General features: G+C 37.1%; 1 protein-coding gene across 1 annotated transcript; it reads right to left on the bottom strand.

Annotated features, from left to right (window-relative positions):
• Positions 1-3,729: 3,729 nt before the first annotated feature.
• LOC108892055 (uncharacterized) lies at positions 3,730-11,502 on the bottom strand. The gene is made up of 5 exons (XM_018689493.2): positions 11,337-11,502; positions 10,997-11,092; positions 9,805-9,912; positions 9,305-9,458; positions 3,730-7,404 (listed from the first exon to the last, which is right to left on the bottom strand). Exons 1-5 carry the CDS (start codon positions 11,434-11,436, stop codon positions 7,158-7,160), a joined length of 705 nt encoding a protein of 234 aa, XP_018545009.1. The 5' UTR covers positions 11,437-11,502; the 3' UTR covers positions 3,730-7,157.
• Between the last annotated feature and the right edge of the window lie 3,487 nt (positions 11,503-14,989).

Genomic DNA, 14,989 nt, shown 5'->3' with positions numbered 1-14,989 from the left:
TTACAAATCCGCTCTGTGGAAAAAAGGCATTTTCTCTGTGTAGTTACGCTGATGATACACAAATTAAAATTTTGGTTGAACCAAATGAATATTTGAAAAGCATATTAATTGCTTAGAGAAGTGATGGGACAGGGAAGAACCCATTAAATTTTGGAGCAGATCCATTTAAAGTGGCAGATTTGGCTTTAGTGAAGGTATGTGCTGTACTGTGTGACACTCTAGTTTTTCCTGTTTGAGTAACATTTGCTAAAAACTGCAGGGTACTACAACTACCTCCTGAGTTGTAACTAAAGGACTTGAGAAAGTTGAAAATTATGAAAAGACGGATTAATGGATTGTTGCTTTTGATGCATATGTGTGAAACTCAGACCAGCCTCATAAATCTGAACTTTAATTTCATCAAAGCTACTACTAATACTGAAAAAAATACTGGTATGTACCTTTGGTCTTCTGGTTAACCACAGGGCAGTAGAGGTCTACAGACTGGTAGGTCTCATTCACTGAATGTATATCCGCCATCATCTGATCCATCTCCCTTGTCCTGCTTCTGTCCTGCTCCGCTGCCTCTTGCCTCTCTTTCACCAGCATCATACTCAGGTTCTGGTTTTGTTCTTGAAGCTGTGTTACTTCCTCCTGAAGCTTCTCAAAGTCATCCTTTGAAAAAGCTCCAATCTTCCCACTCAGATTGCGAATTTCTCCTTGAAACTTGTTGTTGATTTCCACAAGCTCTAGATTCTTTCCTCTCGCTTGAAACAGCTCGTCCCTCAGAAGGCCGCTCATCTCAGACAGTCGTCGTTTCTCCTCCTGTAGCTGAGTGTTGGAGCTGACCAAACATTCAATAGTTTTAGACATGTTCAGCTTCTCTTCCTCCTGCTCTGACGTGTACTGGACCAATTGCTCGTGTTCTTGTGTGAGCTGTAAGTTTGTAGAGGTTAAATTCACAATTTGCTCCATTAACTCGCTGCTTTCCAAACTCAGAGCAAGATTCGTGGACATAAGTTTAGCTGAAGTCCTGTTGAGGAGTTTGGTCTGTTCTTCTAGCCAGGCACTGTGCTCCTTTAAGATTGCATTGTCTTTTTTCAGGTCACTGTTTGCTTTAGTATGAGTCAGGTAGCTGTCACTTATGTTCTGGTAATCAAAGAGGCTTTTCCATTCTGGCTTGCTTTCTGACTCATTAGTATCTGAAAGTTAAAGACAAAGAATTATTTAGAAAGATAAGGCAACATGCTTGCAAGGGTAATTGTTAATAAATTAAATACATTGATTCAATTTTGTTATCAAAAACACATATTGCCCTTAAAAGACTAGTTCAGCATTCTGTTAAATATGGTTTGTTTTTTTTTTGTTTTTTTGGTATTTTCCCAAGAGTGAGAGGAGGGCGTCAGTAGATTGATGTGTCACTCTGTCACTCTCAGCAAATATATATAATAAACATATTTCCCAAGATGTTGAAGTGTTCAGGTGCTAAAACAAAATTCTCTTCAGTGGTCACTCATCATTTTGACTGATCTGCACTTTGAGTTTCTCATCAAATAACTTGCACTTACACAGGACAGAAAGTGCTGCACAGGTCACAAGCAGCAACAAACAGAGCGATGAGAGACCGATCACTGGACAGAGGCGGTGACAGCTCACTTTTTTTCTGGTACAGAGGCAACCTGAAGCTAAAACAAACAAAAAACAAGCAGATTAATAGATTGCAATAACAATAATTAGTAGTAGTAGCAGCAGTTGTACAGAACTAATTTTATAGTTCACCTGGATAAGTTTTGTTACAGTTTTTTTACAGGTGCTAACTCACATTTCCCTACACTGAGTATCACTTTTTCAACACTCAGACATGCAGCCCAGCACCTCACTTTATCTTCATCAAGCCAACATTCTGCTTCAAGATTGTGCTACCTTACAGTGTGACAGAGAAATGAGTCAGAAATGCTACAATAGGCTTTGTATTTAAATTCCAAGTACAGAAAATGAAAATCTGAACTGAACTTACACCATGAATTAAGTGTTACAAATTTTTCTAGCCCTGTCTCATCCTTTCTTGTTTTGAGACACAGATGCTCATTTCTAGAAAGTTCTTGAAACTTGCTGATTTCAGCTGGAAACAGGCTGAAATGTTTTCATTACACCAGCTAATTTCTTAAAAATAAGGATTTTAGCGCTCAATCACATGCACATATGATAAAACCCCTGGTTAAGCTGAATCTGTTTACTTCAGGATTTGACTTTATCCTAAAGTTAGTTATTATATTACTTACATATTTCATGTTCCTGCTTGGCTGAAGTAACTGAGACTGCTCCGTGTGTTGGGTTATTGATCCAGGGGAGCCACTGATGACTGACCATTGTACCTGCGCAGTCTCAGAAGGAGAGCAGCAACGTGAACACACAGAGGAAAGCTGCCGTTTACCTCTTCTTTTAAAACCCTCCTAATGTCAGGGCCAAACAGTGATTGAACATATGGTAAAACCAGATACTTACAGATTAGAAAAGGGACTATTATGTTTGAGTTGTTTTGATCACAGGTGTGTCAGAGCATAAGAAGCATTAGAAAACCAAAAATGCCCTACTTGTTCTAAATTAGCCCAGACATCCTCAGACAGACTTTGTTTCGTGTGTCTAGACATCAAACATAGACAGAAAAAATCTTTTTAAGGTTTCCTAACCCAACAGTGTTCCTGTGGTTTTCCTGTTATGTATCATAAAAGAGCATCACACTGTCTCTTCAGCACTGTTGGTCCCACAGTCTGATACATACACATACACCTACAGAGGTAGAAACAACACATACTGTAGCACTGCCCTGATGTAATGTTTTAAGGTAATTGTACTCATACTCCACTACATTTCAGTGGGGAATGTTTTACATTTATCTGATGGCTGTAGTTATACATAAAGTCTTCACGGCACATACAAAACATATAATCAGCTTATAAAATATCATGCACTGAAATAAAAAAAGAGTATATACTTGAAAAAAAGAAAGTGAAATGCTGTATATTTGTGCATCAGTAATCATGACAATACTTTAATACAATTTACTATAACATTCAATTCAATTCTGCTTCATATCTACTGCAATTCAGAGGAAAACATTCTACTTTTTACATTTACAGTATGTTACTTCTAAAGTTACTTAAAGCACATACTTAGAATTTCCCATATGCATTCCATGATGCATTAAACTTTAATAAAGATAATACCATTCATTCAGGGGCTATTTTGTTGCCAGTATGTTGCTGGTACTTCTGTAATTCTACTTAAGTAAATTATGAATATTTCCTATATATGCTCTTTTGCTTTTGATATTTTTTTATTTTTGGATTTTTAGTATAATTTTGCATGCAATACTGTAATGGAGTATTTTTTACTCCCTCTACTACTGCATTTATAGCACATATGTGTATAGACAAAACAAACTGCTGCCGATCAGGACTTACCTCAGATAGTGTCCAGCCTATAGAGTAAATGTACTGGAACCTAAACTGTCCTTAAAACCACAGACTGCTGTTTCATAGAAGATGTGCCAGGACTAACAGTCCTTGTGAATCTACAGCTCCTTTATAGCCACTTAACCCCCCTGCTGCTTTACTTCAAACAGGTGGTGATACTGTAATAATGGCCAGTTGTATTTGATGTTACCTTATCTTTCACGAAAACAATGGCCACTAAGGATACGACTGTATGTCAGTGTTTGGCTTCCAAACAACACACTAAAGCTCTCACTTATAAGATTAATGATTTATTTGATGTTTCTCTGTGGCTTTTTCCAGCCTTTATACATACATACATACATACATATATATATATATGTGTGTGTGTGTGTGTGTGTGTGTGTGTGTGTATATATGTATATATATATACACACACACACACACACATACTTGGAACCAGTAGGTGGCAGTGTGTCCTCAGTGCACTGAGCAGTTTGCTACATATTTGTGTAGTGTGGCACATATATTACAGTAAATGGTCACATGATTAGGTACATCTATACATTCTACTGCAATACAATAATTGACCTTTACAAATTATTAATGAGGTTATAGTTTGTAGTGGTGTTGAACTGGACTGCATCATATAGAGATTCTAATGTTCTTATGTTCTTCCCATTTACAAACATAATGGGGGATAAATATTAAAAACATATCTTAATACAATCGTGTAATGCAGTCTGGAACAACACCACCACTAACAATGACACAATAACAAACATACAGGTGTAATTACCAAAAAAAAAAAAAAAGGCCATTATAAAGCTTTGTAAAAGTAGAATATGTGGCAGAGCTGGCTTGCATTAGAGTGTATAAGTGCAATCTACTAAAGTATTTAGGGAGGGTACACAATGAACTGGTCACACATTGAAGAAATATGCGGGGGAGGTCGTCATTAATATAAGCACTGCTTCATTTTGAAAAACCAAAAGCCAAAACAGCTTCAGACAATGAAATGTTTCCAACTTTATGGCAACAGTTTGTGTTTGTCCCTTTCCTGTTTGAACATGACAGTGGTCCTGTGCACAAAGCCAGCTCCATAAATAAATGTTTTTTTTCCCCAGTTTGAGGTGGAAGAACTGGGACACTGACTGTGAGCCAGACCTTATCACCCAACATCAATGATGGATGTCGCTAATGCTCTTGTGGCTAAATGGGAGGAAATTCCTGCACCCAGGTTCCAATATCTGATGGAAAGTGTGAAACCAAAAGAGTGAAGGCTGTTAGAGCAGCAGAATACTGGGATGAGATGCTCAACAATCCCATGAATGTAATATCTGGTACCTAAAGAATCTCACTGGACACATATTTACCTTAAGGGGCAGAATGAAAGCCAATTGGAGTCAATATACGCACATAAAATACATCTAAAAGTGGCCTACGCAAGACGTTACTAAAATTTTGAATGTCTGTTACATTTAATGGTCAGATTTTGAGAGACGGTAAAATGCCAAACATGCCAAACCAGTATCAGCAGAACATCTAGTGTCAACAGTCTGCAACAGAGGCTGCAAGATAAGGTAAACAATACTCTCTGCAGAAAGAGTCACCCTTGGGAAACTACTGAGATGTGCTGAAAAAATGTGCTGTTACTGATACATGTAAAGCCTCAAAGGAAATGCAGATCATCATTGTTTTCACAGCGACGATCTTCTGTTTGTGTAACAACAATGTTCTCAGTGTATTCGATGGCTGGTGATTATTTGTTGCTGTAGTAAATTCAGCAATTTTATAAGCGAATAAATCAGTCAATGATGTTTTTGCTCAATGTAAATCTGGGGACACCCAGGATTAATAAGAAAAAAAAAGAAACGTCACGTTTGGGTGACCTGAAACTGGTGGGCTGATCGACAATGTCGCGTTGGGTGGTGTAGGTGTGATGAAGCAACATGGTTTTAGTTTTAGTTGACATGGCTGACACAAATTGTGTGCGTGTGTGTGTGTGTGTGTGTGTGAATTTCATTCCACTGCATACAGAGAACAGGCAGATACGGTGTTAGTGAGACTCTGTGCTAATGGATTCTCCTCCTCTTATCTTCAGCATCCTTTACAACCCAGCAGGAACCAGCAACATCACAGAGCTGTTATCACCATAGATTACAGTGCATTTCTACACTTGTGAGAACGCTAACCTCTCTAACCTCCCACCTAAAATTATTCTAATGTTTAACTTGAAACCCCCGCACAGACAAAGACAGACAAAATGTTCTTATTTTACCAACCAAAAAAAAAAAAAGAAAAGAAAAAAAAATACACACACACACACACACACACAAGAAGAAACCACAGCAATTTAAGTGAGAGTAGTTTTCTTAGAAATTAGAAATGTGTCAGGAACACAGATTCCATGATGCATTTTTTGTTCATTGTGATTCACTATGCTACTTGCAGCTTTGCATGTGTCATTCTGATGCCGGTAAAAACCCTAAGTTTGCTGTTAAATTAAAAATAAGAAACCACATGTCAGACTTACCACTGTACAACAACAGCATCATTGCAAGACACTTTTAGGCTCACTGACCCCATCCACGTTTAGTGTCTTTGCTAGTAGCTGGTGCACAGTCAAATTTTGCTCGCAGTATTTTCTGCAACAAAGCAACAAACTACAGTAGACAAACTACTTCCTGTTTATACCATCATGTGCATGCACAGTGTATGTGAAAGGTCATGTGTTTCCAGGTATGTTAATATGGACAGAGATTATTTTACTTTTAAAACTGTGTTTTAAAGACATAGTAATGTGATACAACAAGCCCTGCCAAGCACAGTATTTATAGTATATTTCAGCCAGAAAATGATGCATTTCCTCCTGTATTTTCAGCTTCAGACACTTAGTTCCAGAAAGGGGCATGTAGCGGACAGTCATACGACTCTGTTTTTCCCACTTTTCCTGTATATCTGAGTAACCACTACATGACTAGGAGACCTTAGTAAATGTGAGTGTTGTACAGGTCAAGCTGACCTTGCCAGAAGACTGTTGCTCTGTGTGTGTCAAAATCGGGAAAAACAATTCCTGGAAAGTCCCAAAGTAATCATGTGTGTTATTGTTATGCAATTAGCTTGTTTTGCCAGAGTTATACACCATATTTGGCAAGAAGTTAAAGCACATACATACCAGAGACTAATATGATAGAGGGTTGAGTTAACTTTATCTAGAGATAGATGATGCTAGAATATGCTCATTCACTTTCTGACAGAGAGTTAGATATGAAGACTGATACCACTCTCATGTCTGTATGATAAATCTGAAACTACAGCCAGGAGACAGTTAGCTTAGCATAGCAGAAAGACTGGAAACTGGTAGTCTGGCTCTGTTCAAAAGTAAGAAAATCCACCTACCAGTTATATACAAGATGTTCAATTCCAACTAAAAATGACTTCTAAAAGCAAAAAAACACTGAATTATCCTATATTTGGACCAAGCCAGGCTGGCCGTGTCCTCCTGCTTCCAGTCTTAATTCTAAGCTAAGCTAAGCTAAGCAGCTGCTGGCTGTGCCATAATATTTAGCATATAGACATGACACTCCAAGCTACAAGTATATTTCCCAAAATGAATTTTTTCAATTTATTACTTCTGTCCTGTAAAAATATAAAGCAGTTTCTGGAGCATATTCTCATGTATAACATGGTTTAGCTTAGGTGCAGCAGGTCTAACAGGACTCACTCTTGGACCTTACTTTTCCAAACCACCAGGTAAACCATAAAGGGGATGAGGCTCACGGGGATAAGTGTGAGGGCCATCACCAGCCCGTGAGGTGCATCCTCAAACAGGAGTTCCTCCTTTGTACAGTTGTGGAAGTAGTAGGAGTGGATGTAGAGGAAGATGTCTTGAGTGTTGGGGTTCGGGTAATAGCAGCTGACGATTTCACTCAGCTTCTCCAAGCAATATGTCAAGTCACTGTATGGTCTGTAACAGATGCAGAAAGTAAAATAACAGTTTAATCAATAACAAAAAGCTTAAAACGGTCACTCCGGAGTTTGCACGTTTTAGAAATTTTAAGTAACAGCATTCTGGGTTTTGTCTGCTATTTTAATAGTTTTCTTCTCATAATGTGTAATGATAATGATAAGCAGTTCATAAGAAGGCACTGTTTTTAGAAAAGTCAGTATCTCATTTTTGAAATGAAACCCTTTAGTTGGACCGTGAACAGTGTGGTACATCTGCCTATAACTAAAACTGAGACTGGTGGTTTCCTGTTTGGGGCTGTGGAAGGGTGGGCTGAACGAAAAGATCACCAAACACATTTAAAGCATTTTACTCTGCAGGGGAAGAGACACACACTCAGGGTTCAGGAGACTGCTTGCCTAGATGTGATTTTTAGTATTTTTTTTCACTACTTTACAAACATTTTGTTTCATTCAGTCAAACATTCAGTGGTCAGTGTTCAGTTAAAACTTTGTAATTCCCTCATAGGCAATCTGTGGGTGATTTCAACACTTGCTCTGTAATGAAATATGCTGTGGTTTTAGGCTTAGGACAGGTTTAAACCTGTGTTTTGGGGGATCAAAGGATCATTTAAACCTCACTGCTTTGTCCTCATAACCTGTGGTTTTAACTGCAACACTCCTGTAGAGGTCACTGTATCTGAGGTTTGACTTTAACCTGCTGCAGACCCAGTTTAACTGAGGTTTAAATGAATATGGTTTACAGAAAGGAGACAGTATCTCACTTAACATGATTCTTTGGTTTAACTAAATTCATTGTCATTGTTATTACTGTTGTTCTTATTATACCTTTTATACAACTGTTTATCACATACTTATTATGTTCTCTGTGAAAATTAAATATGTTCTGAAAGTTATTCTTATTTGTTTTATTTTGTTGTTGCAGCTATCTCTGATCATTGGTTTTCCTCAAATGTGTGAAACAATGCCCCTCTGGGTTGTAAGGCCTGCTAATTGTCTGGAACTGAACATTACATCCTTCTATAATGGGGAATTTTTAGCTGGATGTTCCTAATAAACTGACAACTGAGTGCGTATCTGGATATCCTCTCATCAGGTTTACTAACTAAATATTTGTGGTTTGTTGTATTCTACACAAATGGTAAATGGCACATTGTCCTACTTTCTACTTTATTTCAAGATGACCTGTCTGACTTTGCATCTGAACCAGTTGGCCTGAGTCTGGTCACTGTGGTACAAATGACCCAGATTTACCATTTAACCCTAAATCTAAAAAATTCAAATACCTTTGTTTTGTATGTTAACGTAAGTTAACCAAAGGCACTAACAAAAGATGGCATCCTGCTGATGGGGCTGTCAGATAAGATAAACACTCTTATGATTAGGGAATGATTATTTGTATTGTTGATTTAACTCTCAATTACTTTCCAGATTAATGAATGAATCATTTGGTCTATAAAACACCAGAGCACTGTGAAATTCCCATCACAGTTTCTTAGATCCTATGGTGTTTTTATCCAACTTGCAGTCCAAAGAAACCTAGTTTGCTGTAATCTATGACAAGGAAAAAAAATCCTCACATTCAAGAACCTAAAATTATTAAATATTTGGAATTTTTGCCTGAAGAATGACCCAAACAATGAATAAAATATCAAAATAATTTGTGATTATTTATATTTTTATATTCTCTCTCTCTCTCTCTCTCTCTCTCTCTATATATATATATATATATATATATATATATATATATATATATATATATATATATATATATATATGTTTGTATAGATGTTTTCTGAAAATGAGATGAAGATTTCAGGTAATTACTCACTTTTTAAGACTACTAATACTGTTGATGCAAAGAACAGACACTTAATTCTAGAAATAAAAAATTGCCATACTTGGTGATACTTTCCATGAGACACCAGTTTTCTGGCCTGATTGTCATCATTTCCTGATGAAAAGTTGTTTCACAATACATGCGACTGAACTCCATTAGCTGGTCCTGATGGCAGTGTCTGTGAGGGAACTCCTTTTCCTGGTCCTGAAAACTCTCTGCAAAATAAAGTAAACAAAAATACTTATGACATACATGAACTAACAGGAACAGAAACATACAAATATCAAGCCAATACTTTGATCAATTCAAAGTGTCTTGCTGTGTAAAATGTATGAAATATTTCTGAAGTTTCCCGTGATGTGCATTAAGCAGACAGGTTCTTTAATCTCAATCAGTGGCTTAGTCAAGCATGTTTCCTAACCTACGCTCTTACTGATAGCTAACCACATAGACTGATAGTGTTTCAGCTGCATGGTAAGAAATTACGTGCACAGGAAATTTAAAGGCACTGCTAAGGACGGGGGTTTCCTTCCCTCATGCAGAGGGAGCAGAAGCACTCACCATTATCCTCTGTGAGGGCTGTAGATGTTAAGTTGTTTTGCAGTTCGTCCTCAATTTCACTCTCCACAGTATTGTAAAAATCAGATGTCACATTGCCTGGTTTCATTGGTACCTGCATAATAAAAAAAATAATAATAAATAAAAATAAAAATCTCAATGAAATCCATGCAACACGTATAACAGATACTTCTACAGAGGGAAAAAACATTTGTTTAACTTAAAAATGCTTAAATCTGAATGATTTAAACACTATACATAAATGAATTCAAATTAAATTTGAAGAGAGAGAGAGAGATTCTGATATACTGAGATTTTAGGTTTTTATTGGCATAGTTCAGTGTCTCATGCAGTGCAGAGGTTGTTAGTAAACTTTTCTCACACTGACAGTGGACCTCAAAAGGTGGGGCTACACTACCAGGGCTGTGTGGCAGCATAGAGCAGTGCAAAGAGAACAACTCTCCCATCAGAGATGGGTGTTCACATCCGAAGTCTGTCTGTGATTTAGGCCAGAAAAGCTCTTTGGTTAAGCTTACAAAAAGATGGTGGTTTTGGTTAAATGTGAATATACAGGGTGGGGCTCAAATCACTGTCAACTTTTCCTGTATTATACCATAACATCAGATCACAGTATTTCTCTAATCTTAGCCGAGTCTAAACTGAACAAATAAAAGGTTTAATAATACTAATAGATGTGGACAATTTAATAAGACTAATGGATTACATTACATATAGATGTATAATGTCTCCTATGTAATGTAACACTCACTTGTAAACTACAAGTGAGACTGGTGCAGCAGTAAAACTAATACACAAGCAGTTTGTGATGCCATCGAGTTGTATCCATTATACAGAGGTGTGTTATTTAGCCTGGCCTGACTCATATAAATGGAGGGGACAGAATAATAGAAACACCTGTCAGTTTTAGCATAAAATAATTCAACAGAACCGCAGACTGCAGCCTCCAAAATGATCATACAGTTGAATCAACTCCTCTCTAAGACAATTTCAAGACACACTGAGCATTGACCTTAACCTGGCTCCAGCTTCTGTTCTGGTTTAAAATGTCTTAATTAAATGCTGATAAATTGAGGACCAGATGATTAATCAAGAATATTATCAGCTGATCAATTAAGAGTGAAAATAATAATTAGTTAGCCAGACTCATAAGTAGGAAATGAAAAACAAAATGTCTTACGGTTAGACTTGTGAAAGACACTGAATGTTTGGTTCCGTTCAACTTTGTTCAGTTCTTCCACTGTCATGTTGGCTGTTTGTGATTCCTCAATACCTGCGAACAAAAAAGTTCTTAAAATCACAGGGAATCTCACACTAGCCTCTTGATTGCTTCAACTAAAATGTCTTTTTTTTTCGTTCCTCCATCAATCCCACACACTACGAGAACAATGGACACGCATGGAAACATGCAGGAAACCCAGGGAAACCAGGAAATTCCAAGAGAAGAGAGTAAACCATTAAACTACAGCCCATGTAAAACATGAAATGTGTGTGCATGTGTGAAGTCAGATACTTACTTATGATTAGAAGAGGGAAGAGCAGGTACAGGAACATGGTGGACAGTGACGAGGGGAGCAGCAGCAACCTGTGAGGCCAGGCTTTGACCTGAGATGTCATTATGAAACTCAGGAACTGAGGGATAAGTGGGCTGAGGAGGAAGCCCAACCCTCTTTACTACCACAGATTGTGTATATGCATGCATGTGTGAGTGTGTTCATGCTTCAGTGATGGTGAAATACACCTAATAAATAGAGTGATAGAAAATGAAAGCAAATGAGGGACAGATAACAATCTAATCATAAACGTGTGAAAAGTGAGAGTGAGAGAAAGATGACAGGAGGAACAAATTAAAGCTGCAACTAATGATTATTTTCACTATCCATTAATCTGCAGAGTACTACTTAAGGTCATCACATGTCAGGTTTTGTCCAACCAACAGACCAAAACCCAAATATACTCATAAAGCAAATCCTTAAGGTTGGAGAAGCTGCAACCAGATCATTTTTGGCTTAAAAATGGCTTTAACAATGAATCAATTACCAAAATAACTGTTAATTCCGTTAAATTGTTCATAGATTTAACTTTAGAATATAATCAAACTGAGAGCTCTACTTACATTTTAGACAATATAATTAGAACCTTTTTAGGTTTTAATTTTTTGAAAATTGCTGGTACTGTCATGTAACTCCCTAAAGAGTAAATTATGACTGTCCTGTTTTCCTAGAGCCCGAGGTGACATCCTCAAATATTGTGTTTTGTGTGACCAACAGTCCAGACCCCAAAGATACTCAATACACTGTGATGTAACACCTGACATCTGGAACCATCAAAATGTAGACATTTCTGCTTGAAAATGATTTATAAAAAGTTATTGATTCAATGTCTTTGCACTGACTAACTGATTAATCTTTCCAGCTGTAATTATCAGACAGTAGAGCTCCTGTCGTGGTGGTAGGGATGGTAAAAGATAAAGTCAAATTAATCTGCATAACCCAGACAAGGTTGTAAATAAGCAGAGAATATCTGGTGTTTTTGCTTAACAAATCAAAAAAAAAGTGCCCAGCTGATTTAGGAAATTGCTCAACCTTTTTAAAAAAATGAAATTTTACATTTGTGAGCTGTTTTTAAAGATCTTCCAGCAGGCTTGGGGCCACAGACAGGGTGAGAAGACAGAAAGTATTGCAAAACATGATCTTTTCATGTGAAAAAATCAGTTCAAACCAGACTTGTCCTTTGGTTTCCACATTCATCACACACCATGCATACTTGCATATGATACCATGTGTATTGTAAATAAAGGGAAGTACTGGCTATGCACTCGCCTATTCCTATGGGTCTTCTGACATAAACACATGACTCTACAGTGATAAATCCCCTAATTGGAATGGGAATGTCCTGAAATGTGGACAAAGCTGGGGAGCATGGCCCAGTTTCCTGCTCCTCCTCAGATAGTCTGTGAAAACGCTTTTAAGGGATTTCCTCCCTCACTTACCAGCAGTGAAGGCGGCTGCCTAGACAGATTTTGGCCGGGGGGGGGGTGGGGGGTGGAATCAGGAAGCTAAAACACACTAAAACACACATCATCTCACAGAAAGCTGCGACACAGACACAACACACCCTCACAATCATTACAACACACCCTAAATCATTATGAGTTCTGCATAAAACACAGGAACTGTGTTTTGATTTAGACAAAATTAGGGGAAAATATGACATGAAAGTAAGTTTGAATTTTATAGGAGTACGCATTTGAATCACACATACACCGAGTATGTGAAGTGACAATTTCCTGTGTTTTGTGTGGTCTTTTTAATGTACAGGATGTACAACAATGTAATAGCGTGTACCTCAGCTGAAGTAAGGAGGTTGTGAGGGTTAGCTGCATGTTAAAAGACATTCAGGAATGTTGTTGGAATTCAGAATGGCCAATCAAGGACATGAAGCGACCAAATAATATTCAGAACCACACCCCATATCATAGTGATGCTGTCTAATAGGAGAAATATTATATTGTATAACAACACAGTGTGTGATGTTGAAATTGGTGAAACTACTAAACCCTAACCCTGAAATATAATAAACTGATTTTGCAGCAAAAGTTGATTTTTAGAGGCTGTAAATGTTGTACACAACATTGTTTTTAAAAAATCAGGACAGACACAGCTCTTTGTGTGAATGTTGTCTTTAGTGTTGCTGATATCCACATTTTATTGAGCATGTTCATTGAGACATTTCTTTATGAATGACCACCTTTAAAGCAAATTTCCTCCACTGGTCCTGCTGGAGGAAAAACTGTCAGAGAGATTATATGAGAATGACTTATAACACAGATGAGGGAAAATCATACTACCTGTAACATGCCCACACATCAAATGAAGCACCACAGTCTACTCCACTGAAAATGTATATGTGCCGTACTGACACAGTAGACTGCAATCATTTAAAAACCAATAAAAAGGAAAATACATTGTGATTAAAATATTAAGTATGACTGACTTAAGTATTTGATTGTTTGGATCGTATAAGAGCATTTTTACAACAGTTATTTGCCAGTTTTAGATCATTTTATTTAGGCAAAGTTCTAGTACAGTCACTTGTGTTTATGCACCATCCATTGAATGCAAGTAACAAATAAAGAAAAATCTATATATATCTTAAAGGTAACAAATGCAAAGTTTTGGCATCAGCACAAACCGTATTCCAATGATGCCCAGCTCCAAACCACTCTGGCTATTCTGCCAGTATGTCTGACCTCCTAAGAGTGCCTCTATAAACTGCCAACTCAGCCGTGTCTCAGTCTCTGTGCAGCACCTAACAGCTTAATCTACAAAGAATAATGTAGAATAAGTACTGACCTTTAAGATGTAAGTGACAGTGATTTAATGTTTGAAGAAAGGCTCATTTTACTGTGGGTTTGCTGCAGGGGTTGTATTTACTTTGTTTCCCAATTCAAAAAGCAAGAAAATATGTGATTTGCATATAACTGGAGTTTAGCACTGGCTGTATCATCTGTGTCTGAGCTGCACTGCTGCTAAAGTTATCACTAACACTGGTTTCAATTCACACTTAAGCGGTTAAAATGAACAGCTGGTCATTTGTTTGTCATTTGATCAAGTAATGTTGTTGCCTGCTCTACTAGATCTGAAACAACATTTCATTTTCACACCATCTCTGCCTATTACACCCCCCTCACACCTTTTTTTCAGAATTACACATTTAGACATTATAGGCTTAAACTTAATGGTGTTTTTCCAATAAAGAATGCAGATTAAAAAAAACATATTGTCTTATCTCTTGGTCTTTAAGTTCCCACACTTAAAGCTCATTAAGTACCAAAGAAGCCAAAACACCTTCCTAGAACAGATAATGATAATAACTTATAACTGTATCAGTTTACCTACATGTAGTGTACAATAGCTATAAACATCAGCCTTTCAAAGTAACAGTGCTTAGAAATTTGTATTTTATTCAGATCTGCAAATACATTTTATCAGTTATGATTAACTGCAGTGAATTTTGAAATGGAATTTACATATGGCAAAGAAGTAGCTCATTTCATTCATGCATAAAGCAACAAAGCATGTACAGAAGAATTTATGATCATAATAAATAAAATGTTAATAAAATAAAATGGTCCTGTAGACTAGACACAGAATTAGAAGTACATTTG

The sequence above is a fragment of the Lates calcarifer genome, linkage group LG23 (genome assembly GCF_001640805.2).
Source record: "Lates calcarifer isolate ASB-BC8 linkage group LG23, TLL_Latcal_v3, whole genome shotgun sequence".
NCBI classification, from domain to species: domain Eukaryota; kingdom Metazoa; phylum Chordata; class Actinopteri; family Centropomidae; genus Lates; species Lates calcarifer.
The sequence above is the reverse complement of the archived record's forward strand: the minus strand, read 5'-3'. Positions and strand labels throughout refer to the sequence as shown.